General features: G+C 41.7%; 1 protein-coding gene across 6 annotated transcripts in view; it reads left to right on the forward strand.

The window, feature by feature from the left end:
- The window catches only part of kug (kugelei), a 153,602-nt gene that overhangs the window by 87,513 nt on the left and 38,204 nt on the right, over positions 1 to 27,885 (forward strand). For all 6 annotated transcript variants that reach the window (XM_065489572.1, XM_065489571.1, XM_065489575.1 and 3 more), the window contains exons 4-6: positions 17,747 to 17,853; positions 18,975 to 19,179; positions 27,307 to 27,368. In XM_065489572.1, the coding sequence (XP_065345644.1) occupies positions 17,747 to 17,853; positions 18,975 to 19,179; positions 27,307 to 27,368 (374 nt within the window). The remainder of the gene's footprint in view (positions 1 to 17,746; positions 17,854 to 18,974; positions 19,180 to 27,306; positions 27,369 to 27,885) is intronic.

Below are 27,885 nucleotides of genomic sequence, written 5' to 3' on the forward strand. Positions count from 1 at the left end.
TCCATCCGTCCATCGACGCAATGCTACCGTAGTTGTTACATACACACTGCGTGAAAATTATTCCGGCCACTTTGCATTCTGCTCGTGCCGCTGCTTTATTTTCTTTATTACCGCGCGGCCGCTCGCCGTTGTACTATCGCACGCGGACAATCGGAGCCGGCCGACTCGTAAAATAATTAATATCCGGAAATGGGGCTCCAAGAGCAGGGTTTGGCAACAGGCCGGATAAATGACAAAAGACTTTTCCGGAAAAAGCTGGCCTTTTTATTTTGGAGGATATAAAATCAGGAATTACCCTTTTCCTGATAATATGGAAACGTTATCTTTTTTGCTGTAATTTATTTTGTTTTCTTTCACATATTGATGACGGTAAAAATACATAAAAATATAAGATTCCCGATTTCATTGAGACCACAGTTTTTTCTCCACCTTTACACCATTCGAAGTTTTCAGATTAATGCACAATTTTTCGGTAATGACGTTTTCCTATCAGAAACTACGATAAAGTTTGATTTTTTATTAAAAATAGTACATACTTGAAACAGAAAGTAATTTTTATTTCAATTTTCCGTAATTTTCCTTTTTATTTACCAGTAAAAGTAGTCATAACCTTCTACTTTGACTTTTAGAAATTCAAAATTGAAACAAATTAAAGTTCTTGGCCATTTTAAAAATATTTTCTAGACCCCTTAGCTTTCAAATTGCACCTCTTTGGTGTTTTTGTTAATTCCAAAATTTCTAGTGTTTGGGAAAAATGTATTTTTTTGGAAAAAATTGGCTAGACGGTCAGGGTTTCACCCTGAGTATCCTGACACAAACCCAACCAGCAGCGCACCTCTCGGCCAGCAACGCCGCCTCTGCCGGAAGATGTTTACTTTGTGCGTGGATAAAAGGGGATTTCTTCGATTCAGCTCTTTCTCTTTATAATAATACGTGTGTGTGAGTTCTATTCCTGCAGTCCGTTATTACTTTTGTTGTAAACAAAACAAGGAAAGCTAGGCTGGCGTGTGGAAAGAGTAACAACACACAAACACAGAGTGCTGCAGTGCACACACACACGCGGCACGAATGCATTTAAAATTCCTTTCGTGATGGCGCTGCCGGGGAGTGTATTTATTTATCCAATGAAAGTGATTCACCCACACTCGCATAGTCTTGTATAACACGACCCGGCGCCGGGAAGAAGAAAAGACAGAAAGCCCTCTTTTCTCGACAAACAAGCGACGCTATCAAAGAAGCTCACGTGTCCGTAAATGAAGAAAGCTCTTTGCGCGAATATGGACGCGATTATTCTCTAGCGCTCGTTCCACGTAACCAAGTGGCAATAAAATAATAATGTGGCTCTGCTTTGCACGCTTGTTTATTGTGGCCGGAGCCGTTCTTGTGAAATCATTTGCTTTCGCGCCGCATTTCTTGGCTCTGGAGCAAAAAATGTTTGTGTACCTTCGAAGTGGCTGTTTCGCGTAATCGCAAGACAAAAAGTTTGCTTGTTCACGGTCAAAAAACCCTGACAATCGTGATCGAGTGCTTGACTTCCCCTCGAAAAATCCAATCATGATCTCTGTAAACAGGATGCCAACTTTTTATGCATGAGAAATTTGTCTGGAGGGTTCAATACTTTTAGTGGCAAGTTAACTTTGCTTCCTGCGGGCTGGAAACTTTGTGTTATCACTGGTTTAATAAAGTTTTTAATGAAAACACTTCAGACAGGCAAACTTTCTGACAAATTGTCAGATCAGCTGACTGTCGAAGTCACGGACGTCCATTTTTCAGGATTTTTATTTTCCCGCCCGACAGATCGAGTGAAATTCGTCGCGTTCTCTTCAACTGACGGATGAGTTTTTCGGGCCGAGCGAGGGTGGGCCAGACTGATAGTTGTTGAACGTTCGTTTCGCATTCATACGGAGCACCGAATGACAGACAGAAGCCGTCAAAATCTGGTGCTCGCAGTTAGTCTGACAGTGAGTGAGACTGGCACACATACACACACAATGCCTTCCGCGTGTCAAAGTCGCGGCGAAAAATAACGCGTTACATAATCATTAGCCCATCAAGAGTCAACGGCAATTACACGTTCGGAAAAAGCACTGCAGTGGAGTGGAAGGTCCGAAGCGAAGGCTCGCATCCACACTTGTGCGCCGCGCGCGGTCGGAAAATCAATGCAAACTGGTTAAAAACGGCGTTTAGAGGACCCTGCCGCATAAATCACGCCGATATAATTTACGTGGTCCGCAGAGCCGGCACGCGAGATAGTTTCTGCTTCTCTCTCTCTTTCTCGCCCGCTCATTATTTCGAGAATAACACCAGCCAGCCATCACGAGCCGAGCTTATCGACCACCCCAAATCAAAGCACACCCGCCCAAATCGACGTGAGTGTGTGTGTGTGTAGCTCGCGTTCGCACGCTGCGCGATAAGAAATTGTTCGGATTCGCTCGTGAACCTTGGATTCAAGGGCTGATGTTAACTCCATAGGCACCCCTACACATGGACTGGAAATAGTGCCACTTCTGTTCTTTCATCGCAATAAGAAGGGAGAATTGCGACACTTCTTATCCGGGAATTTCATTTATACCCATCCAGTGCACAATTTGGAATCAAATTTAGATTCCTCCCTTTTTATTTCGATGCGGAAAATACTTTGAAAAGTAGTTTAAACATTGCCAAATGTACTGCTGAATCGTCAAAGAGCTGAGAATTCGGAGTATTTGAGCCATTGAAAATTCCATTTGGAAGTCAAACAGTGTGAACTGTTGGTTTTACGAACCAGTGGAGAGAGCTACGACGAAAATGAGTTTTTCGTGGCAAAATAAGTAACGCCCCGATATGGCTGACTTCAAATATCTAAAAACACACACCCTGTAAAATAGGCAGTTTTATAGGTATTTTAGGGTTCAACATTTAATTAAGATCTGAATAGCCATGCCAAGTCGCGTTCGCGTTTATTTCATGCCCAAAATGTTTCCGGATAAAATACCATAGATTATATAGCATTTTCATCCATCGTTAAGATTTTTTCTTAGTCTTTTTTGCTCGGTAATTATCCTCACGTGAAAAAACCAGCTCAATATATTATTATCCATAATCTCCTTAATTGAATGCAGTTCAAAATAGCATTGACCCTTTTCCACATCTGCAATTAACTGCGTATATATAATAATGTATAAATTTCTTTCGGCTCAACGAGCAGATTGCGATCGCTGCCGGATATTTCCAAAGCTAATTAAACCGAGTTAAGATAAGCACGTAAGACCGGTTGCAATAAAAGGAAAAGTCCAGGCTGGAAAACATTTTTATTAATGCGAGGCGCCAGCTTTATTGTCTTTTACAACCGCGTCCAAGCATGTAGCATGCATGAGATCGGTCCATTATCACGCCGTACAAATTTTTGTTTTCACGTCAGCACGATAATGAGCAAAATGTGGCCGCGGGCCGCGAATTTGCCGATTTGCGTGACCGTAATTGCTCGACGGGGCGCGAATCCTATTTACCAGGCTAAACGGACATGAACGGTGAAAAATTATAATTTATTTAAGCACCTGGAATTTTTGATACGAACAAGTCGTGAAGGAAAAAAAGCAGAGAGTAACCAACAAATAATCGTGACGTCAATAAAGGTCATGGCAGTATAAAGATTCGAATCTGTCAATTATTATTGCGTCTTAAAACTTCAGGAGGCATTTTAAGAAACCGACATTGAGGTACTCAATCTGCTTTTTAATAACCTGATGAATGATGACGTCACCACTCTTTAGGTCCATTTTTTCATTTCGCTCATTCTGACGACCTAATTATATTTCCATCTCCTTTAATAAAATATATTTTCGCCGTCAGAGAATATCATCCGATCAGCCTCGTCTTCTCGGCTCGGCGTAAAGGCAGAATGAAAGGAGTCGCAATTCCACTGGGAGCAGCAGATCCCTCTGCTCGCTCGCTCGCTCTCTCTGCGCACTGCATGCGGCACATAATTCTTCGGTAATAACAATCACGTCGAGCGACACCTAAAGCCGAATCGGGTGCCAGCTGGCCAAGACGCAGCCGCTGCAGCCCTTTAAATCTGACTGCTCACTTGGGCTTGACGCTATCAGAGGCCTCGCTCGCGCACAAGCAACGGCGGCGCGCGCGGACGTGTCTCCAATGCTAATTCCGCCTCCGACCTCTGCTAATTCAGCCAGGCGCCCCCTCTTATTGCTGCTTTCCAAATTCACTTTGCATGGAAATGGCGGCACGCAGTCGGCGCTGCATTGAAAATTGCAAACAAAGGAACTGATTGATTATACGGTACCTTCGAAAAGAAAAATTTATCGTGAAAGGAGAAAATTTAGTAGTGCCTGAATGAAATAGTGATGAAATAAACCGGAATTCATCTTGCTGTTTATTCTTGGAAAATTTGCTCAGCTCCATCTTACGGGAGATAAATGGAAATGTTGTGAAATTAAATGTTCCACTTGTTAGATTAAAATAAAATGAATTTCAAACTGTATTTTACGAGTGAAAAAAATTTTCACTGGTTAAATTTCCTCATCAAAAGGAACCTGCAATTATTCTTGGAGGAGCTAGCACTGCATCGATTCAAAAGTCGTGCACAAACTTTGGTCTTTAAACACATCTCGCACGTGATGAATGTATTTTAATCGCGCCCGCTGCCCGGCGAATTTCACGCCTCGTGGTCATCAAAGTCGGCCGGTCATTTGAAACAGCCGGCCAGGCCCGGCTCGTTTAGCCACTGAAAAGCTTCTTTGTACATAGGCGCGCGCGCAGGCAGGCCGGCAGCGGGTGAAATTGATGCAGGCCGGCTCACTAGGGCACCGGGCCCTGCGCCGCCTCTAAAGACACACATGGTAATTAGCAGCTTACGCGCCCTCGACCCTCGACTACGTGACTTCCGAATCCATTCCAGCTGCTGTGAGCATTGTCAAAATGCTGATTAGCAGCGCGGGGGCAGTTACTGGAATCCGCAAGCGACGCATAATTTTCGCTGGCGCCGATCGAACGGTGATAAATTGACTCGCCAGGCGTTAAAAGTTTGTGTAGCGATACACACTCTGGCACAAAAAATAAAGTTTCCGGCAAACATTAAAAGGGCGGAGCTGGGGCCTTGTTGGGAAAGTGGATTAAATCACTGGTCTCTATGAAGCGATCGTGCCAAATTGAATTTATGATTTTGTTTGTTCCACGCATTGGTTGTTGGTTTTGCGGAAAAATGGAGAGGATTAAGGCATACTGCGTAAATCACTCGTTAACCGACGAATTCAATTCAAACTGGACGGGTCGAACGCGGAAAGTTATAATGTTCAATTGTTTTAGTTTTAGATACAAAATAATTTATTGTGGATCAGCAGAGCAACAATGCCTCATACATCCCACATCCAAAGTTCAGTATTAAAAAATCGGCTTATTTTTTACTTGCTAACAAAGCAGATGATTTTAATACTGAAAAACAAATTTTAATGGCTCAGATTTGGCAAACTCAGGTTGAACATTTTTTTATATCCTGTATTCAGCTAGGGAAACTCAAATCAAACTTTGAAGGGTCTAAATTTGGAAATTCTTGATTTCAATTACTACAAAAACTGCTGTAAAAAATGTCGGTTGTTTCCGAAAAACAACCCTTTTTGTCCGTTGTTAGAAATGTGCAAAACCGATGGCGAGAAAGGCCCGACAGTCTAAAAACAATACATTCTGAATCTATCGCAATTTATATTTTCTGTTGCTTCATCAACTGTTTACAAAAAAAGGTCCAATTAATATTCGGTAAAAACATTCCGTCCAAATTTACATAACCATTTACAAAGGTAAAATAATTGGTCCTGCTGTTTTTCTTGCTGATTCGATCGCGCGGTGGCGAATTTATGAATTATTTGCCGAGCATGATGGCGCAGAAATGCGACGTCGATGTTAATAATAAATGGCAATCAGCGAAAGTGGGCTCCTTTGATGGAATTGAAAATGATTCGCTACCATCATACGAAGGTTTCCAATTATTCAAATCGCTATCGCCCGGGGAGCATCTAACAGCTTAACCCCGGCCCGTCGTTGAACAAAGGACCGATTGTCTCGGCGCATCACGACCTTAATACAACTTCCGCGTATTCGTATTGTTTCGGCGTGTTCGGGGAAGGAGACTGTATTTGCATCGTATTGGGCACTTGCGGACAACCGCCGGGCCCGGGGTGGGTGGGTGTGTGTGTGTTGTCTATATCGCGCGGCGTCGATTTTGCAACGCAAATTGCACCGAGCGTGGCAGGTGTGCGTGCCGGAGAGAGCGGCCTTATTGAATTATCGGGGAGACGCGTGTCATTTTTGCATGTTCCGCGTCCCAGCACTCTGCTACTTGTCAATACACCCCGTCGGAGCTGCGAGAATGAATACATATTTATGGCGCACGCGGAGCAGAGCAACGAGACACGATCCCGCGAGAGACAAAGCCAGAGTGCCGCCGACACAAGTGACTTTCTGCGCGAATTCCGCCCGGCCCGACGCGCAAAATATGTTATTGCGGCTGTGTGAGTGTGTGTGTGTTCGCTCGGTGAATATTGCTCTTGCAGCTGCGATGAGAATTCGAGGAAAAAATACACACCACACTCATACAGACAGCAGTAATAATGCGGAGCACGTAGCGTTTAACCTTTATTGATTTTTAGCCTCTCAGATGATGATGTAGGCTGAACCTCCGCATACGTCGGGGAAATCAATGGGTGCATGTCGCAGCAGCAAATAATATTCATCGATTTACTCATGCAATTTTTTGCCAGGATGAATATTTTTGCGTTATCACCCGCACAACAAAATAAGTTAATATTTAAGCTTTTATATGTACATGGTTTGCAATTTAAGACTTCTTTGTGTCTGATTAACTTTTAAATACCAAATGAGCACCAATCCTGTAATTTTAATGCCTTTTGATCCACCCTTTAACTCTTCTAACAGCGTATGGAACTATCATTGGACATCTCGTTTCTGTGCACCCTGTTGACTTCCAAAGAGCCAAATTTCACATGCTCTGAAAGCTCTTGACTTTGAAGATCTTAAAATCGAACCAATACAGAGCCCGTTAGGCATTGTTCAAGCGGCTGCACGTGCGGATATCGATGGCTCCAGGGCTACTGCCAGGGTTCAAGCTCTCTCCTGTTCTGATGGTCTTAACTTACCTCAGCTTATTCCGAGGGTTCAAATTAACCGTTCGTGCAATTTGATTTTCTCACAATCCATCTTGCCTAAAATACCCTTTTTATCAACCTCAGACCCTGTATCACAAAAACGTACAGAGATATAGGCGTGTTACATACACTTAGGGAAACATTTTATCTCCGACTTACAACAAACTGAAGTGCCATTTTAAGAAAAATCCGGATTGTTTAGAATTAACTTATAAATGACTCAAATTTGAAATTTTAATACTTATAGAAAATTTCAAAACTTTCTCTGGCCGTTTAAACAGGCATCATTCGGCAAAGTTGATGTTTAATAGAACTCAAGGTAATCTCAATTTAAGAGGCAGATTTTCTCAGGTATCATCCTAATTTTCCGGTAAAACGACCTCATATTTCCCGTAAAACACCTCTATGACATTCTAACAATATAACAAAAAAATTGTTTAACACAAAGTTGTAAATTGTAGACGATATCAAATCTAATGGAATCACCCTAGTTTTACAACGTGTAATATTTTATTTAATTGTTGTTAGTATGTTTGTATCGCATACATTATAAACACGATATCTCATTAATACCATGCCTGTAGGGCTTAACAGGTAATGTCGCAGAGAGAAAGCGCAATTTGTAATTATTGGGCGTAGCCGAGAATTAGCATCAGAGATTCTGCAATTGAGCTATTTCTTAATCAGTGGTGAATTTTCGCCACGGGCTGCTGAAAATCCGTGACGAAAAGCAAATCCTACCCATTCCTGCACAGAAACAAAGTCCATTTGCGAAATCCGCTGGCCATTTTTCATGCCGTCCATTAGCCGGTAGTTTTTTTCTCCCAAATCCGTCCCTAATCCTCTTATCGGCGGCGAAACGCAGCGGATTCGGCCCGAGTATTGGTGTCGTGCGTAGCGCCCCCGTCATCCCTCGGTCTGGTAGAGGAGGGGGCGTGTTTGATTCGTCCCGGCCGTGCGCGAACAAAAGATTAATTAACACCCGCCATTAAGTCGGTCGAGTGGCTCGCGATAATTGCCGCAGGCCACAAACACGGCTGTAACAGTCAGATAAACGCCGCCAGGGCTTTCACCCGCCCGCCCGACGCTCGCACATGCAAAAACGCTCTCTGTATTTTTAATTAATCAAGCAGCAGCCGAGCAAACACGCTGGGCGGGCGTCTGCTGCGAGCTTTTTAATCAGAAATGCAAATCAGATGCCGGCAGCCGGAGAAATACTGCCGCCGAAATTCTTCTCCGGGCCGGCCCGTAATTGAATTGCACGCCGCAGCTCTTTTTTCATTTCTTTTCCCCCGATGGACGTCATTTTTCCAGCAAGCACCGGCGGCAGCGTTGTGTGATTCTAATTAAAAGTCAACACCTGCCGCCGTAGAATTTCCGAGTGGCTGGCTTAATCCGGGACCAATTAGCGAGTGCAGACACAAATAAGGGCTTTAAAGCCTCGAATTCATCGGAATATCGGTGCGATTGCCATCTCACCTGCTGAGCCGGCAACTCCATCCGAGTGTAATTGAAATAATCCTCTAGCCTCGCCGGCTGCCGGGGAAATTGCCTTTTAGTGGTGATGTATGGCAATAATTCAATAATTCAAACCAACAGCGCGACATCATACATTGTGTGCATTAGTTTGCACGCCACTGATTTGCAAACTGGTGCGCGTGCTTTTCGCGAATCATTGTTCCAATATATAAATGTCGATGGGGCAGCGACAACTATTGTTCGCGACACTGTAATTTAATTCTCGAATTTCGTTCATGTGCGGCTCGTCGGATGCGCCTCAATTAATTTTTGAAGCAGCCACCTAACCGTGAACGCAATCGCAGCCGTAAAAGCGTTTGGCGCCAAAATAACAGGGAAATTTGACTACAATTGTGATGTCAAAGGCGAAGCTTTTCAGCGTGCGGAAAAAACAAATCAATAGAGGTTGGTAAATTTTGTCCTTGTGTCCCGAAAATTTTATGGTTGGTTTTCAGACCAAAAAATTCAGCACTCAGAAAAAAATTTTATATGATAAAATTTTAGGACGAATTTAGCTTTTATAAAATATGTCCCAGCTAATGTTTTCTTAAAACTCCACTCATGAATAAAGCCGGTTGAAATGTCTAAATTTCCCCACTAAAAGTAACAATTTTTAATTTCACTGAAAACATAACAGATTCCAGATTCTGGAATTCAAAGCTTTCCGCGTTTCTGTAGTTATTTATTTCCGGCATTACTTGTTTATCCTCATCAGAACTATTGTATTAGAAAATAAAAATATCGATAAAGCTGTCTTAAATTTAAATTGTAGAAATAAGAATGTCACAATAAAACCTTCGTTCTCTCAATTTTCGTGTAAGGTACATAATATCACCAGCTGCAGTATACTTTTAATTAAAATCATTATTGGCTGAAACGTTGGTGAAAACAACTCAATTGATAATTTATATCCGAGTTCCACTGCACGAAGCAAAATCCTTGCTGGTGTTGGAAACGCCAGCCCAAAGAAATTTCAAAAAACTGATTTTCCCTCCCCAGTCCCCAGCGATAAGAAGCGTAATTTTGGCCTCCACGGTCACGAACGCATGCCAAACGGCTTTGAGTTCGACTGAATGTGTGTGTGTGACCCCGGATTCCGGAAGCACGACCCCGGCTCATTGGGAAGTTGGCCGTCCTAAATCACCGCCGGAAAAAGTTTGCGGGGCACAGGCAAAACGCACCCCGTCATAAGTCACCGAAGACGAGCTCGTGTGTGTGTGCGTACAACTCGGAAACACATTTTGCGTCTCGAGAGAAAATTAATCAAAGCATGTATAGCTGTGAAAATTGCCTCGTGCGCCGGCTGATGGTGGTCAGACATGCAAGTTAATAAATGCCCGGCCAGAACGAAATCCATCCCTCACTTCGGCCGCCGGAAAACAAGCGAAACTGTCGAGAAACAAAAACAGCACTAATTTGCTTTGCGCGGGGTCACGTGACGACTCAATTAATAAGCTGGCCGCCACGCAGCATTTAGGCCGGCCAAATGAGTGGAACATGGCGGCTGCTTAATTTAACACAAGGCTCGCGTGCGCAGGGAAAAATCTTGATTCTTTCTCCCATTCTCTCTCGCACTCGCTCTCCGCTCTCCCGCGGTATGTAATTTGACGGAATTAGCGGTGCACGCGCCCTTTAACTCGGCTCTGGAATATCTTTCGGAATCGAAATATGGAAATTGTGCCAGTCGCTGTTAATATCACAAATTTTACGACCCTGCTTCCCGGAGAGCAGGATCGATTCATCCCGGTTCGAATTTCAAGTTGTGCAACGATTCAAACCGTCGGCGCAATTTTGCATGAAAATCGAGAGCAATTTGCCGAGTGTTCGTGTTAAATGCGCGGAACAAAACCGAAATGATGATGATGATGTGTTGTTGACATACTTTGATAAACAGTGAAATGAGAATATTTTGGTCCAGTTCACAAATACGGATTGGATGTATAATTGCTAGAGGCGATATATGTGCGCTCATTGTTTGTTTTATAACAAATGATTTTCGATGAAGCAATTATTATGGGGTTTTCTAGGAATACCAATAGATTGCTTCAGCAAAACTTTACAGGCAGGTGGTCGATTCTCAGAGACGTGCAGATTCACCAGTCGATTATTTTTCTGTGATAGTTTTGGTGTTCGGGCAAGAGTCATAGGTTTTTAAGCTTTTTGACGCATTTTGAAAATCGAATTATTCCGCAAAACCAGTAAATCATTCATTTAAACAGGATTTTAGCAGAAAATCTCTGTTCAAAAGTCAAATTTTTCGATTTTCCTTTGCTTTGCGACACATTCCACGCCTTATTTTTTTTTTAATTTCCCGGTAACCACGTCACCATTTGGAAATTCCCGCATGTTACACCCTCTTCAAGTGCTTGCTGTTAACAAATAATCCTGTGGACGTTGCTTGGATGAAAAATTGATAAATTTTGGACAGAATCAGTTAAAATAAAATACTCTAAAATAATATTTATAGGGAGTTTCTCTTATAGTCGACATTTAATTACTATTGCAACCACCATTTCTGATCATCCAATTCCAAAGCTGATGATGAGCACTTGCCATCTTTTCAGTCACAGACTCTTTTATGGTTTAAACCAAACCGCGCCTAATTCTTTTTTATATCTAGTCTGGATGAGGCCGAAGTAAACGTCAGCATGTAAGTAAAACGGGCTGCGAAGCCGAGATAAAAACGTCTTTTTGGCGGCTTAAAACGCCGTGCGGCCACGTCTGGTTGAAAGTTTAGTGGTCTTTCGTGACGCCGGTGGAAAAGTCTGTGATGGGACTAACAAAGGAGCCACTTTTCGAGATTCCAAATAAAAGAGGTTGGTTTTTCAGCTGCCAAAGTTGGCCATCGCGGTAGAGTGATACCCGATAAATTTTTCAACCCTCCCAGGAAGTATCCTGCAGCGTCTAGCCTTGTTTCTCCTTGCCGTTCAATCAATAAAACTGGTTGCCAATGAAATTCGCACCGAGACGGGATGAAAATGCGTTTTTCCTGCTCAGCGTCTAATTCGCTTTTCCACTATCGAGTTAGGCCGCACTACGGCCATTAACTCGCTCCAAAGGTATCGCTGCTGCTTTTCTTTTCAAATGACGCGCGCAAGTGTGCCAGAAAGGGGGAATCTTGATCTGCGAAAGAGGTATAAGGAGATTAAAAGCAGACGGTGTGCCGGGCGGCGGAAAGTCGCATTGTTGCTTTGATGCCAAACTTGTTGTGCTTCGACTCCGCTTTGCAAACGCAACCAGAGGATCGTGCATATAATGCCGTCAGCGAACTAGGCCGTCGTTTTTCCTATTTCAGTGCTAGTTGCTTTTTTGCCTCGTTTCGGTTCGCACTTACACGGCAGTCAAAAGGTTTCCTTCGTCTTGCACCTCGAGACGAGTTCGTCATTCGAACTGCCATATGATATCAAACCAGGGAAAGGGAAGAAAAAAACAGCAAGTTCCTGTAAAAGCAATGAAGTGGGTAGTTACAGTGCAACAAAGAACAATGTTTTGAATTTTAAGGTCTAGGAAGTGATCAGTTGGATTATTTGTTTGGGAAATTTAGCATCAATGCAATAATAATAATAATCAAATCGGGTCCGTGTAGCAGTGAAGTTTCAGAATTAACCATATTTCTCGAAAAATTACTCCATTCAACCAAAAAGATTACCCGGAAAATCGGTAAAACAGGAATATTAAAAATTTAACTCGTGTGCTCTAATTTCTACAACTTTCTAAAAATTTTCTGACAGAATATGTTTTGCACCTTAAAAGAACAAAGAACCAACCTATGGAGTATGAATTGTAAGATAATTTAATAATCAAGTGAAGTTCTCCGTAGGTAGACAGCACTCGCAATTTAATTAACTTTCATCCTTTACAAGTCGGATTTTATCAGAAATAGAAGTTCGGTTGTTTCTCATTGTCAGAGACTACCGTCATAATAATCAAAAGGGGTATTATTGAACGATTGTTCTAGTTTTAGATATATGCTTCAACATTATTCCTCATTAAAATAGGCTTACAACTATGTGAGATTAAAACTTAGTCTCTCTTTTCATACTTATTAGTGTGAAAATATATTCATCATTAGAATACTTCAGGGCGAATATTACCAATATCTAGACAAATTTAATAAAATAACTAAGGGTGTTTTTTATCATGAATATTCCCATTTTTAAAATTCCACTAACACATTTCGAAAAACCCTCATCAATAAAACTCAGGGAGGAATCTTTAATGCTCCATGTGACTGTTATTACAGGAGAAAGAGAAAGGAGAAATTAAAGGGCTGTTTGGTATACAAACAAATTATACCAGATGAAACTACTCCAACAATAAAAGATAAAATGAAACAGCTCTCTCCCCATTCCACAAAGCAGGCAAACTTTGAGAGAGAATATGACTGAAATAGAGGCGAGTTCTATCTTTTGTTATTGTTGTGCAAAAATTTTATCTGTGCGTAGTATTTATATAGCAAACTGCCATTTAATTGTATAGCTGCTGAAAAAAGGGAGAGATGAAAAGCCGGGAATTTTATCCTATTAAATATAAAAAGAGCTATTTTTAAAAACTAATCTCGGCAAAGGAAATGTGCTGACAAAAGAGTAGTCTGCTGAAAACATTTGCGGCCGAGTTGATTTAACCACTTTTATGCGAGTTAATCTTTTTAAAGCCGCTGATTAGGTTTTCCTCGCTGCCGCAAAAACTAACAGAATTCACTGCGCGCGGCGAAAATGTCGAGACAAGTTTGTCTGATAATTGGCTTTGTGCCGTCACTCACTCACTCAATATTCCGCGGTGACTCGCTCAATTTGCGGGCCTCAAATCCGTGTGCATGCAATCTCGTGTGCTTTTTACGTGCATGAAAGCGCCTTCTTTCCGGAGAAAGAAGCCCCGCTCGCCTTTCAAAGCGCCGTTCACAGACATCCCATTAGCCAAAAATCGACGCTCGATCCCATTAGACGTCGATTTTGAAATGCACTCGCGAAACCTTCTCAAAGCGACGGCGGCGGCGAGTGATTAGCCAGAGAAAAGGAGCCGCCCGTTTGCTCACAAACACACACACAAGCTAAGAGAGCGAGAGAGAGCGTCAAGGGGCCGGGTATGCAACCGGTCAGACGCGCGTTCACAAAGGAATGCATAAATCGGACGACGTCAGGGGCGGCACCAGTATTTCTTTTTTTATCGCGTATTTGCACCTACGACCTCACAACTGCATACTTTTAGGAATTGACCAAAAGTAAATTTGACTAAAAGACTGTCCAGTGGTTTTTATTTTAATTATCGTTGAAAAAAATCAATTAATAGAAAGGAATGTGCAAAAATAATCAATTCTTATTAGAAATCTTAAATATAGTCGATTAATTATTTTAATTGGCGTCTCAGCACAAAATGTAACGCAATTTTGAGGAGAAATAATGGGTTAATAGTTAATCAGTAATCATTCATAATTTTACTAATTTTACAAATATACATCAGTAAATTACTTCAACGGCTTATTTATTTTCATGTTTTGAATTAAATAAAATTAAAATTCTGGTCAGCGCACTCGTAAAGATATGGACCCTTCTTAACGTTTTTGCTGTCTTGTCAAGGATTTTAGCAAAAAAATACATAAAATATCTAGAGTCTGAAAAGGACCGTGCTAACCCTGCGAATTGCACTTTCTGGGCTACTTGAAACACTTAAGTGCCCTTTTCCGGCGCCCAGATTTACAACCTTGAGCCGAGTTATGAATGAAAATTCGAGTTTTTTACGAAGCAAAAATGGAGATCAGCGTTAGCAGTAAGTGCAGTTGTAAAAGAGATGAATTCCTCCGCGAGACACAAAAAATGATTAAACCTCTCCAGGAGGAAATGAGGAGAAAAAGGAGGCTGTAAACTCTTTTTATGCCCTGCCCAATCTGTTGTGTGAGAGCGGCGTTTAGATGCTTTTTGGGAATTTGGCCAAAAGAGCGAGACGCACACAGGAAGAGGAAAACTCAAGCGCGCATGAAATCTTTGTCTTGCTGCTTTTTATTTGCCAGAAAACAAGCAATTGGACCTAGCGTAACAGACACACGCGCACATTACGCTGCGAAAACTCTCCCGGGCAGGAAATGTTAGGCAAACTTTAGTGTCTTATTAATGCTGGAAAAATCGTGCTAGAGCAGAATGAGAAATTTGAATTTAAAGCGTGCCCCGCAGAGACATCTGCTTTCTAAATAACAGTACGCTGAATTTTCAAAATGATTTTCCACGTACAGCGTAATTCGATTATTCAGTATTTCAATGTGCACTCGAGCGTGAAAATTCACCGCTTCAGGAAAAGACTTTCTGATTTTATTTTGGGCTACAAGAGTCGAAAAATCGCAAGCACGTGAAATGATACCCAGCTCAAAAAGGACGGTTCAGCGCAGCCACTTTGTATTTACCCAACTCGCTGTTGCGTGTCCAAATCAAATTACACTCGTTTCGAATTTTCTCCTTCTGCCGTGAATTACAGTCCTGGGTGCGAATGCAAAAGTGCGTGAAGTCGCAGTGTTTGCTCAACGCCGCCATTGTGAATAAACAAGCGGCGGCCAACGAGCCAAAACACCCCGCCGCAACAAAAATGCACACGTGCGCAGGGTTTGGCAAAACGCCGGTTAAAAAGGTTGTTCAGTGGTTTTTCCGGAAATATCCGAAAGTAACCGGACTGTTAATAACAGTTTTTGGAATAGTTAGTAATAGAGAATACTTACCACAGTTGGAAGATTCTGGGAAACGTTATCATTCTACTGTAATTTAAAAAATGTAGTATTTTTAGTCCACAAAAAACCTTAAAAATAATATAACTGATTTATTTAATCGATAGTTCACTTTTAACTGTTTTTATCCTACCTCGTACCTGTAAAATCTTTCAGATCTTGTCAAAATTTGAAATTTGATGGGGTATACTATATAATTTCTTTAACCTTTTTTCTTGTAAATAAAAGACCTAGAATTTATCTCTAATCTTTCAATTTACTTATATTTCGAGGAAAATATTGATGGATTTCTTTGTTTCTGGCAAAAACCGGACTAATCTAATATTTTTTCCCGGAAAAAACGCACACATGGTCAAAACTGCAAACTCTGCACGTGCGCTTCGACTTTTATGGTTTGGCTGAGTATTTATTACCGGTGTGGACAATATCTCCCAGCTCTTCCATTGAAAGACCCCGAGAGGGCCGGCGGTGCGCGTGTTTTTGCGCGGCGGCGCAAAAGTAATTCGAACGGATGGATTTTTGGCATGCGAGAAGCGTTCGCCGCGATTTGGCACTTGTGCGTAATCACTCACGCACCGCTTTTTTCGCACCAAATCCTGCTGTTGTTGCGGCACCTACTAAAAATACCGGCCGACCCAGACGCTTTTTTGCGCGACACGCCGGGGACACACCAAATATAATTTCTCCGTTTATTTCAGCCAGCCGACTGAGCCGACAGGCCGGCGTTTATTTTTTCCCCCTCTTCCTCCTTATAGCCGGGCTGTTTACCCCGCGGATCAACAGCGCGTTTCATTCGATAAAAGCAGAAGAAACGCTCATTTCCGGCTGTCGTCTGTGCACTGACACTCTCGCTCTCTGCAAAATGAAAATGGAAAAGGGGGGATGGTGCATTTTCCCCTAAAAGAATTAAATCTAATGCCAAAGAAATATTTTAAAAGACAACAACATGGAAATATTAGGGACGTTACGTTAATTGCTTCGAAAAATGATTCCAAGAAAATGCTCTATGGAAAAATTCTAAAAAAAGTGCTTAATATTATCTTTTTGAAATATTTTAAAAATTACAATAAACGGAAGAAAAATCTGACTGACAAGTAAAACTAGGAAACTGAACTAGCTATCAGAATTCAGTTTTATAAAATTTACAGAGCCGAACTCAGAGAAACGAAACCTCTGAATGACCAAATAAGCCATCGTTACGTTTGTATAGCTTTATAAAAAAAAACATTTAACCAACTAGAATTCACCGAGATTGAATTAAATTCACTTTTAAACTAATTTTGAGATTTTTGGGCATTTTTTAAATCCTCTGTTTGAATCGCTAAAATCATTCAATGGAAAAATTCTAAAGAGAAAGCACAATTAAGAATATCACCCAGATGAATATTTTTGCTAGAAGCAAAATAAATCTGATCAGAATTAGTTGAATAGAAATTACTAAAAAAATAATACCGCATGCTTGCAAGTTAAATCCAAAGCTGAGTCATTCAGAGGAGCAGGCCTCTTTTTTACTCTCTAACAAGTAGAATTTCAGACGGCTAATAAATCAGCTCTCGCGGAGTTGATATTTTTAAGAAATTCTCTGAGCGGGCTAATTCCCTCGTTGAGCCTTTGATGGTCTCATATCCTAGAATATTTTATTGCTACCCGTTTGCCATTTCTTAGAACTCAAAATTCTATTTTTAGACAAGTTCCATTTTAGCTTTTTTTGAGTAAATTTCTACGGACAGGAAGCTTTCCTGACGCTTTCTTTTCAGATAAAGTTTGCGTCCCCGAACCGAAATATGACGGCACCGGGGGCGGCGGGGCGAAAGCGGAGGCGCATTCTATTCAAATAGGGGCGCTTTTTGTAGAAAAGCAGTCCGAGTGCGCGCGCGGAGCAGGTGCTTGTGGCTCGGCGAGTCCATTTGGCCTAATGAATCATTTCTCAAAGACTCGGCGGCACAGGCACGAGGGCGAAAAGCACCCGGAGCCGCATCATCCCTCGCTGCGTTGCATGCCAGACGCACCACGCACGAGTCCCGGAAATGTTTTTCTTTCTGCTATTTCGAAAGGCTGGAACAGGATGTTTCCGTCAGGCCCCCCGAGTGAAATATTTAAAGAGCAGGTTTTATTTATTCCGCGCCCTTTCTCTCTCTCTCTCGGAAGATGGGGTCTATTTTGGATTCTTTAATGAGCGACAACTGGCTCTCAATTACGCACGCCGAGCAGCCATCGATTTCGACACTGCATGCACAATCATCGGATTCCTTTTTCGCGCCGCCGGGCATTTTTTATTATTAAATTCCTGTCGGCTTTGATGTCGGCTATTGGTACGAGAGAGGCGAATAAATAACGAATGCATATCCGCTCTTTGTTACAGGAAACATTTCGACGCTGGCCGTGCTGGATCGCGAGAGCAAAAAGAGCTACTGGCTGACCGTGTTCGCACAGGACCACGGCGTGGTGCCGCTGCACTCGAGGATCGAGGTATGTTACGTACAAACCCACACGTCATTTTTCTTTATTACTTTCGACGCCGGCTGCTGGACGCGCCGCCGACGTGCCTCTTGTTTGTTTACGCGTCCATCTGTAATAATTTGACAAACGCCCGCACGCGCCTCCAGATCCAGACAGCAGGAAAAGCCGAAAACGCGCTGCTGCCTTGTCAGATGTTGAAAAACTAAAGTTTGAGTAGGGAAGCGGATGGAGAGGAATCGTTTGTTTATCCACAGCAGGAAATATTTTTGGACCATTCATATCTGAATCGAGTTGCGTCTATGTCGTGCAAAGTGGAAAGATGGAATTGAAAAGACAAGCAATGACTTCTACAAGGCTGTGAAATCTATATGGGGATTTTTCTATTCAAGGAAAACACGGAAAACTGTTATTTCTGTAAAAAAAAAACATTTATAAATTTTATTTATTTTCACAATTTCATCCTCGAAAAAATGTCCAGTTGGTTTATTCATATAAATAAATTTTTATATCATCAATCAACTTGTAATCTTTCAAAATTATTGTTATTTTTTTAACCAAAATCAATCTTCCAAAAATATTTAGCCGTGTGAATGACCTATCTGGTCTTTCCCATTCTTTAAACGAAATATCCATTAGTTATTATGATTATTTTACCATTTTAGAGAGTTTAATTAATGTGACAGCATACATAATTATCTAGAATCTAAAACGTACTATTAATTTCAAATCAAAGTTTGTCACAGTTTTACATGATGTATTTCCCCTTAAATTTCAAATGAGTCTGTTTCCGCCTTATTGACTGATTAATCAGTCTATGAAAAAACAATAAAATTTAGTCGACTGTCGAGTTCCTTTCTATCTCGCTATTTTTACTGTTGATTTAACAGCTTCAATGAATCTAAAAACGTGATGAGAACTCAACAGCTTTTTTCCATCAAGCTGTCCACATTTCACGGCTCGAGTTATGGCCATACTTCATTTAACGAAAATTTGTGTCGCTGCCGCGGCCGACCGGGGCAATAAATTCGGGAATCCAAACCATCCGGCCCTCGAGAAAAAACACTCTTCGCAGCTAGGTGCGAGCCGGGCTGGCTGTCCATAAAAGTGACCATAAACTGATGGCGTTCTAGGTGTACGTGGAAGTGCTGAACGTGAACGACAACACGCCGCTGACCCTGCAGCCGGTTTACTACCCGAGCATCGCTGAAAACTCGCCGGCGGGACAGGAAGTGTTGACTCTGGAGGCGCGCGATGACGACTTGGAAGACAGGCCGCAGCCGCTGCTGTTCCGCATCACCGCCGGCAATGCCGGCAGCTTCTTCACCATCGATAACGGTACGTCCGCAAACCAAATTAGATCTAACTTTGCTCCTCCTGATTTTCGACTGGACAAATTCCCCCTTTGCGTGGAAGTTCCGGTTGGATTGACTTCTACTAAACGCTCAAGGCGAATTTGACAACGTACGTACATTCTGGAGAAAGGAAGAAGTTGATACGGTACCTATAGGACTATGCTCCATCTGTTGATGATTTAGCTGTCAAAAAAGTTAAATTATTTATTCAGAAAACTACTTTAAAAAGTTTCCATTCCTGCTAGGGATGCCTTCAAAACTCTTTCGTGTGTTGGTCTTTCGAGTTTTGAACGTTTTAAATTTCTTGAAAGTTGCATTTTGCTTCCGTCCGATTAGTCTTGAGTAATTATCCGCCGGGGCTGATTTGCATGCGGAGCGACGGAGAATTCAAATATTTGCCTTCTTTTGCGAGCGCGTCGTCTTCTCCAATTTATGCATAACGTCTGCCGCGCGCCACTCGCGCTCCTTTCTCTCTCTCCGTCTTCATTCTTATCAACGGGCGCGCTTATTGATTTTGTTTCGCGTGGAACTTAATTTTCCTCGCTCGCTCTCTCGCGGCCGGAAAACTTTTCATTGCGCGGGCCGATAAATGAGTCGGCATTTTCGCCACTTTCGCCAAGCATACATTCAGGCTGCTCTCTCATTGTTATTGCCAGGCATTATCATTTTTGTTCGAGTGGCGCTGTTATTGCCTGCCAGCCCGTGTAATTTCCACACCTGCACGCGCCACGCCGGCTCAAGAAAAGCAAGAATGGAAAAGAACTCAAGTCTCGAAGTTGGTTCTTTTCAAACTTTCCGGCCAGCTCGTTCGCTTCTGATGGGAGTTACAAGTAACTCTCGTCTAGAAATTGCATTTTAAGTGCCGAGCGTCTGCCGGCATTTCGACTCTAACGCAATCTTACTAATTTCGCTGCTCTCTACCATCCCTAAAAGCCATCGCAAGAAATTTCACACGGAAAGGAAATAGTGTCCTTGTAGAACGCTTCGTGTTATGCAAATATATCTCAGCACCCTTAGTGCATATATGTTAATGCCTGGTTTCTCGATGTAAATTGCGAGAGAAGTCTCTAAATTCGGTTCCGTTCACTTGAACACGCGACCCGGCGTCGCCTAATAAAGGTTTAATTCTCGCGTTGACAAAGGCCCGAGGCTCGACCTTAATGTGAGTCATGAACTTATCGGTGTCCGGAATTTGAATAATCTCGCCCCGTCTTCGTTCGGCAGGTGGGTAGGCGGGCTGAGTTAGTAAGGAGAGAGCGCAAGCACCTGCCCACCACCGCAAAGTCTCTCAAGATTAGAAGGAAAAGTTTCGTTTTATAAGTTTTGTTCTTTTATTCGACGTAATCGGAGGGAAACTTTGCCGGAATAAAAGGCTAATATAACCTCAAGAGTGAGTGGATCGAGTTTTTATTTGAGAGCGGGGGAAAGGAAATCTGTTTCTGGATGAATGGGTTTAATTATCCGCTTGATTTTTATGTGGGAAATTCTTAAAGAGGAGTAAAGCTTTGTAAGCGCTTTTACTCTGGACCTAAGGTTGTTTAGAAGACGTTGTATTAAAACAAGTATTTTCCAGTTAAATAAGCTAAAAAGTTTTCTGTTCAAAAAGTGCCGATTGCGATAATTTCGTTTAATTTTTCGCTTAAAATAGTACTGGAATTTAATGTTTGACTGTGTAAATCGATTACTGAGGCGGCCAAATCACTCTGTCGCTAATTCTTCATGACGTGCCGAAAATCGGTGTATATTTGAACCTATCCAAAATCGACCCTAAGAACATTGTCAAAAATTAAAGTCAAAAGTGATAATTTCAAGATATTTATTGTAAAAAAATTAAATCTTTGATACATTTTTCAACAAAGATCTCTCTAATCAATTGTATGAAAAATCTATAGCAATAGTTGTTTTTTCTAAAATTTTAAATTAAGAACCGTCAAGTTTAACGCTTTCCCAAATTTCTTGAAAAAAGGCCTTTTCTGCGTTTGATTTTAACTCTCCTCATTGCGGTTCATCCAACATTGGGAATTGCGATGGAAATTATACTATAATGGCATAATGGTAATTTTCAAAGGGCAAATAACCATTTGTAAAGCATACATATGCTATGGAGATGGTTTCCACATAATTTCACGAGGCAACCTGAGCTTTACCTCATTTTATAGAGGCTTTGCATATAAATTAATGCTTTTTCTGAACTACACAAGATCAATTTTCTGAAGTTTGCTCTGTTGAGATGATTGCACACTTCACTGCTATTTTGTACAGTCAACATTTTTAAAATCAATAAATAACGGAAAGCTTTTTTATCCAGCCTCATCCCTCTTTATTAAGTGCTTTCCAGTTTCTGATATACAAATTCCGAAACTTTTGCTTCACAAGCTTAGAGCGGGATGAAAATTTCGCCTGGGCCAGATCGAAGGCTTATTGTTAGGCAATTTCGCCAAGCCAATAATCCAGCTTCTTGCGCACCGTGCAATAAATTCGGCCGGCGTGACTGTTGTTTATGAAATAGCCGTCGATGCCGGTTGTGTAGGGCGGTGGGTGGCTCCGCATACGCGTGCTGATTATTTGGCTCTGCTAATTATTGCGCTCTGCGTATTTGCGGCTCCATTAGGGACGCACCTGGGCCCACTCATATCGGCGGCTTTTAGCCGGCGGGGCGAGTATGTCGGGTCCGTGCACACACATACACACACATCTTGGGACGCATATATTAATAACCAGCAGCTTTTGCATTATGAACGCGGACGGGCGTGACCCGCGCTGAGCTGAATTATGAATCTCCAGTGCACTGCAACGCTCGGCGGCCAGATTCGCTCTCGCTACCTGCGTGATTAAAGTCGAACCACAATACGGGGGCGGAACAGCTCAGTCCACCACCACCCCCTGGGGATGCCTTGACATTTTCGGCTGAGATTCCGCCCCGATTCAAGTGCGCTTTTTCAGCAAATGCTATTATTTATCCCCCTCTGCCTTCGAGTTAGCGATTGTATACGAATCCGGCTCTGAAGTTTCGTGGAAGCGTTAATGAAACCTCCGTAAATGATTGCTGCTGCTCGTTAACCGTGTACACAAGGGGTCTCGGGAATGTGTGCAGGGAGCTCGAATTTCGGTGTAACTAGAATAGACGGAAGTTTGCGGTTGCGAAACATTCTTGAGGCGCGAGAAAACTTGGCTAATTCCGCGGCTTAATTTACGTGCCGTTGAAAACCATCTGAGAAATGGGTTGCTCTTACATAACCTAATTTTATAATTTAAGTGCCCGGAAGTATTTTGGTTGAATATAGGGTCTTAATTACCATTAGGCTGTCTTTTGTATCTTGAAAGCTTTATTAAAAATTATTTTTTTTCTAAACCTCAACAGAATTGAATTTTCTTATCTTCTTATAATTGACTTTAAGAAGTCGTGCAGTGCTGAAATGATTGGATAAATTAAACTCCTTAAATTTGGTTTCCCCTCTTTATTTTTGGTCTCAAATATAGAAAAATTTCACTCTTTTTGGTATAAAAATCTGGCTTGGTTGAATTATTGTAAGAAAGTTTTGTCGCAATGACGGGTCGACAAGATTTCATCACTCGTTTCTCTTGAGATGGAAGTTTTCAACTCTCTGTATTTTTTTTAATTTATTTATTAACATTCTTTTTTAAGGTTAAGTAGTATACTGCTGATGTTACGCCAAAGCAGCGAGTTGTGCAGTACGAAAACGTGTATGAAATTGTTATATATTTGAATTAATTCACTTTTAGCCACATGTTTGTTTTACCTTTGTGAGTAGCCATTATGAAATCTATATTTTTTAGATTAAATCATGCCCTATTTGGTATATTTCCTTTTTCATTTAACTGTTTAGAAATTTAACTCAACTTCAAGAACTTAAAATAATATTTTCAAAGGAAATCTATATATAAGAAAATCAGATTCCACTAACCTGTTGAATTAAGCTGATTTTTCAATTCATTTTTATTAAATCCTTGATCGTTGATTTTGCCCAATGTTCAAGTTAAAAGTCACAAAAAATTCTTATGAGGTATTTGACCGTAATTAGAAAAAATCAAAATGCTGCAGTCATCGTATTTGAAATAGATGAAATCACATTCTCGGCGCAGGAGCAACTTTAGAACGGGTGTTAATTAAGGCTGCATCAGGCAGCTCATCAAAGAACTGTTGCGATGCGAGCAAGTGCGAGTTAAATTGAAATTAATGCGCTGTTGGAACAAGGCCCTCGGGCTTCTCTGCTCCACTAATGGTTAGCGGAATTAAGAAATCAGTCAGGAAAAAAGTGAGCGGCTCGGTTAGGAGTCTTAATTTAAAGCACCATTATTTCTCTCCCTCTCGTCCGTGCTCAGAATTTGAATATTCTAATTTGCTCTGGCCGGGAAGAAAGAAGGACGAGGATGAGCCAGCCAGCCAGCCAACCCGGCCGGAGGAGGGAAAACGTCGTAAATTCCTTATCGCCTTATGCTGGCCGCGGCGGAGGCACAGGATACATGCGAGGATAACGCCGACGACGCCGCCGCCGCCGGCAGTCTCATCTCGTAATTAAAAGCGACGCGCGGATAAAAACTGGGCCAACGCCATTTCTCTAATTACGAACACGACGCGTTTCATTGTAGCAACGCGTCACTCTCGCTGCTGCGGCGATCCAAGGAAGGTGTGTTTGTCGAGATTTTTTATAATCGAATCAGCACGGAAGGCGGCGGGCGTTTTCTGAGCTTATTGTTCTCCAAGCATTGTTGACCTAACAAATCAGCAGACGCTGGAGAGAGGATGTTTGCTGCCCATAGAAGCAATTCTACCGCTACTAAAGATTGTACGCAATTTTGTTTTTATTGAATTGCCAACTTACAACGTTGCGAAAAGACATAATAGTCTTTTTCTAGGTATTTTCGCCCGATATATATTACAAAAACGATAGGATATGAAAACCGCTGGACAAAATTATTCTGAAATAAATCAAAGAGTATTAAGGGAAGTTTTCGTGTGACATGAGATGAAACAAAATTTAAGTGATGTTCTGCTCTCAAAAACTAAGGGGATGAGTAGTTTAATTTATAAAAGTGGATTCATGCAAGGTAACAATTGAAAATAATTATAATTATTGGCTACAGTATGAAGTGTTCTACAGTGTGCAATAATCAAAAGAGGACATTGCTAAAATTAAAGTTTAAATTGTGCCCCAGTTTTGTCCTTCTTCGAGCGCTTGACCATATTATGATCTTGGCAGATTTCGATTCCTCTCGTTGAGATCTAATTTCGCTGTTTGAGTTAACTCTTTGTTGTGAAATAAAATTAGATTTCAAGTAGGGAGACAGTCCTCACCACTGTAAAAACTTGCTAACTTTTCAGCCAATTTTCTAAAAATAATACGCTGCTACCTAGGTCAATTTTGGCTTTAATTGAATCCTTTTAGGAATTACTTTATGCATTGACAGCAAGTATTTACCCCATGGGCAAAATATGATTTGTTTTCATTGCATATTAACTTTTTTAATATTTTTTATCTCTCTTGGAATCAGCAGTGGATCTTTTCAAATTTCATCTTAAAAATTTTCATTTCCTATATTTTAATTCACTTTTTCACTCAGGTGTCTGGCATAGTTGATATTAATTTACTTTTTTCCATCAAAGCTACCGACGTGAAGGAGCAATCAGTCAATCAGGTTTTAAATGCCACCTATTTTCGCGAAACACCTTTCTACGTACACGTACAACCCCGCCCCATAGCTTCCGCAGGCGCCTTTCATAACACATCCCCTTCTCGCGCGCGATAATTCCTTTAACCGTCACTCCTTTCATCATCATCATCAACATCATCGTCGTACCAAAAAGTGGCGCTCAAACTCACTCACTCGCGAGGCGGCGGTGGCTGCATCGGCTGCGTCGAGATTGGCTAAATTGGTGAATAATGGAGACGTCTAATGGAATTCCTGCGCGCCTATTGCGCCGCTTGCCGGCGGAAGTGTGGCCGCGGGCTGCTTGCTTGCCGAATGCTGAGATCCGAGCTGAGCTGAGCATCACAAAGCAGCACCCGTGTTTACCTTGCCAACAGTTTGCGAGCGCCTTGCTCAGTTTCATGCCCTCGCGCGCCCGCCAGCACCCATCATCCCCGCTGCAATCTCCATACCCACCCCCCTGCATGCAAGAGTCTGTGCTGGTGCTCTATGCTGTGTGTGAGGATGGAATAAAACTCGGCAGCAGCCAAGTGCGGTTTTGATTGCTTTTAATTAGTTTGACAAGCGCGGTAATTACTTGCTTAACTACAAAGCTGCCACCGCCGCGCGCCGGCGAACGTGTCTGCGAGCTTTCCGCGGAACAAATATAATAATAACGGGGGATGTATGCAAATCGAGCGTGGGTGAGAGTAATTAGGGTGGAAAGCGGCATCAAAAGCTTGTCTGCGTGTGTGCACACCTGCGTCATTCATTTTTTTTGCGGACGCGGCCGAGAATCGCACCAGGAAATCTCTGCGAAAGGAAACTGTCACCTGGCTCAACCAATGTCACGGGAGAAATGTTTTGAAAGGGGCTTAGGCATTTTATTTATTCAATCCTCTCTCACTCTTTGCTTTTTCTGTTAGCAAAAGAGGTTTTGGTACACTCGGATTAGCTTATTCAAAATCGACACCAAAGCGTCAGCACCCGTTGGGGTTTCCATGGAAATCGGCATGTTGTTGGCCAAATTTGAAACACCACATGAGCAAACGGAATAATTTATGAAACACTCCAAACATTCTCGGCTGGATGTCGAATTTAGGTTTGAGAGTACGGTTATACCATTCATCTGTTGCCTCTATTTATTTAAATCAAGTATGTGTAGGTGTTCTATTTATTTCATTGACTGGAAAGCTCTCACTTTTCCTCCACGACCTTAGGCTTACGCAATGATATCGATCGCTCGAGGGATATCCTGACGCCAGGATTCGATTCCTTACCAATTCTTAATGGTCTTGTCTGACCGAAATTTGGATTTCCATCTGAATTCATAATACCTTTTGTGCAACCTTTGACGCTCCCTATATCTAATAGTCCATGAGTATCACCATTTTAATTTAAGCTGTTTAATTTAAGCATCATTGCAACTCAAGAGATATTCTCATTTTTGTTAACTTCGAGAGGCTTGTTTCCCCAGATACCACGCCAAAAGTGCAAGAATAATATAAAATGTATTTCTTAAGTTCGTTCATTTTTGCAACCAAAATTATAAATAACATATTATGCTCTGATTTATATTCTGATATTCAAATGATATCCTTGCCGCCTGAAGAAATCACTAATGAAGCCACACATCCGTCTATAATCTCCAACCATAGAAAAAAATCTGGTGGGGATACATCAAAATTAATTATAACATCTCTCATTCGTGTCTGGCAGCAACGGGCACGGCCATTTAAAGGCGTCTACTCCACGCAGCTAGCACACCAATTCATATTTAATCCCACAACAGCCCTCTTCACTCAGTCTTAATTGCGGCAGGATTGCGTCATTTTTTTCCAGTCGAAATTCAGGACACGTTTCGCTTTATAAATAGTCCTCTTTTCACCACGTCGTCGAGGTCGCAAGAAAAGAGAGAAAAAAATAACATGGAAAAAGAAGCAAACACGCGTATATTTTCGCACTGCGCGGCGCGGGCGTCATTGTCTGAAATACACTCTCGTCGTGGTGTGTGTTTACGTACACGTCGCGCAAACCGCTGCGTTGTGTGTATTATTTTCCACCTGTATCATCGCCGTGACGTATATTCGGAATGCCGACGGCGGTATTTAATTAAAAAAGTCTTGCCGTGGCAAAGTTGTGCGCCAACTACAGGGATAAAAAAGTTTCGCGTGTGTATTCTTTTCTTCTGGCAGCGTTATAATAGATTGTCGGCGGGCTGGCGGGCGGGCAGGCGGCGACGGTGCGAGAGTAAACAGGCTGCTCCGCAGGGGATGTCACATTTTCTACCCTGCGGTCGTCTTTTGCGCCAATGCAGTCGTGCACAGCACACCACACCAGACCCTTTAAATATTCAATCGCACAGAGCCGTCGCCGATCGGCAACAAATGAATGAATTTTTTATCCCGCCTCTGCCACTTAGGATGGATGTTTTAATGGACCTTTTTGTTTCTGTTTGCAGGCACCATTCGCACGACAGAACGTAAATTGGACCGGGAAAATCAGGCTGAGCACATTTTAGAGGTAAGAACACGTTTTCCTATTGATTGTACGAATATTTTTTCCTTTTAAATGGCAAATGAAATTCGGAAAAATGTCTCACTCAGGGAGGGAACTGCCCTTCTTTCGTTTCAAAGGAAAAATAATTGTTGTACAGCAGAAGCGGGGAATAACACCATCAATGTTTAGGGTAGATTACTAGTCTCCCGAAGGCAAAAAAAACAAGCGAAATTAATTTTCCAGGAAAAGGATACCTCTTTAAAAAATTGTGATCAGTTAAGATTTTCTAACAAAAACTTGAAATAGATGAAAGCACGTAAATAATTCTTTGAAATCGTTTATTTTGCTCAGAAAAAATTTCTAGACGCAGACAAATTAAAATATTTTCTACCAAAACTGAGGTTTTTGTACGTATACATTTTAAGTCCTAGAATCAAGAAGGGATTAATGATGTTTTTTGTATGTTTTCCACTAATGCATTTTCCCATCCAAATTTAAAAAGGTTGTTTTTTTTATATATTTTACTGTTTGAATTGAAAAG

The sequence above is a fragment of the Cloeon dipterum genome, chromosome 4 (genome assembly GCF_949628265.1).
Source record: "Cloeon dipterum chromosome 4, ieCloDipt1.1, whole genome shotgun sequence".
Classification (NCBI taxonomy): Eukaryota; Metazoa; Arthropoda; class Insecta; order Ephemeroptera; family Baetidae; genus Cloeon; species Cloeon dipterum.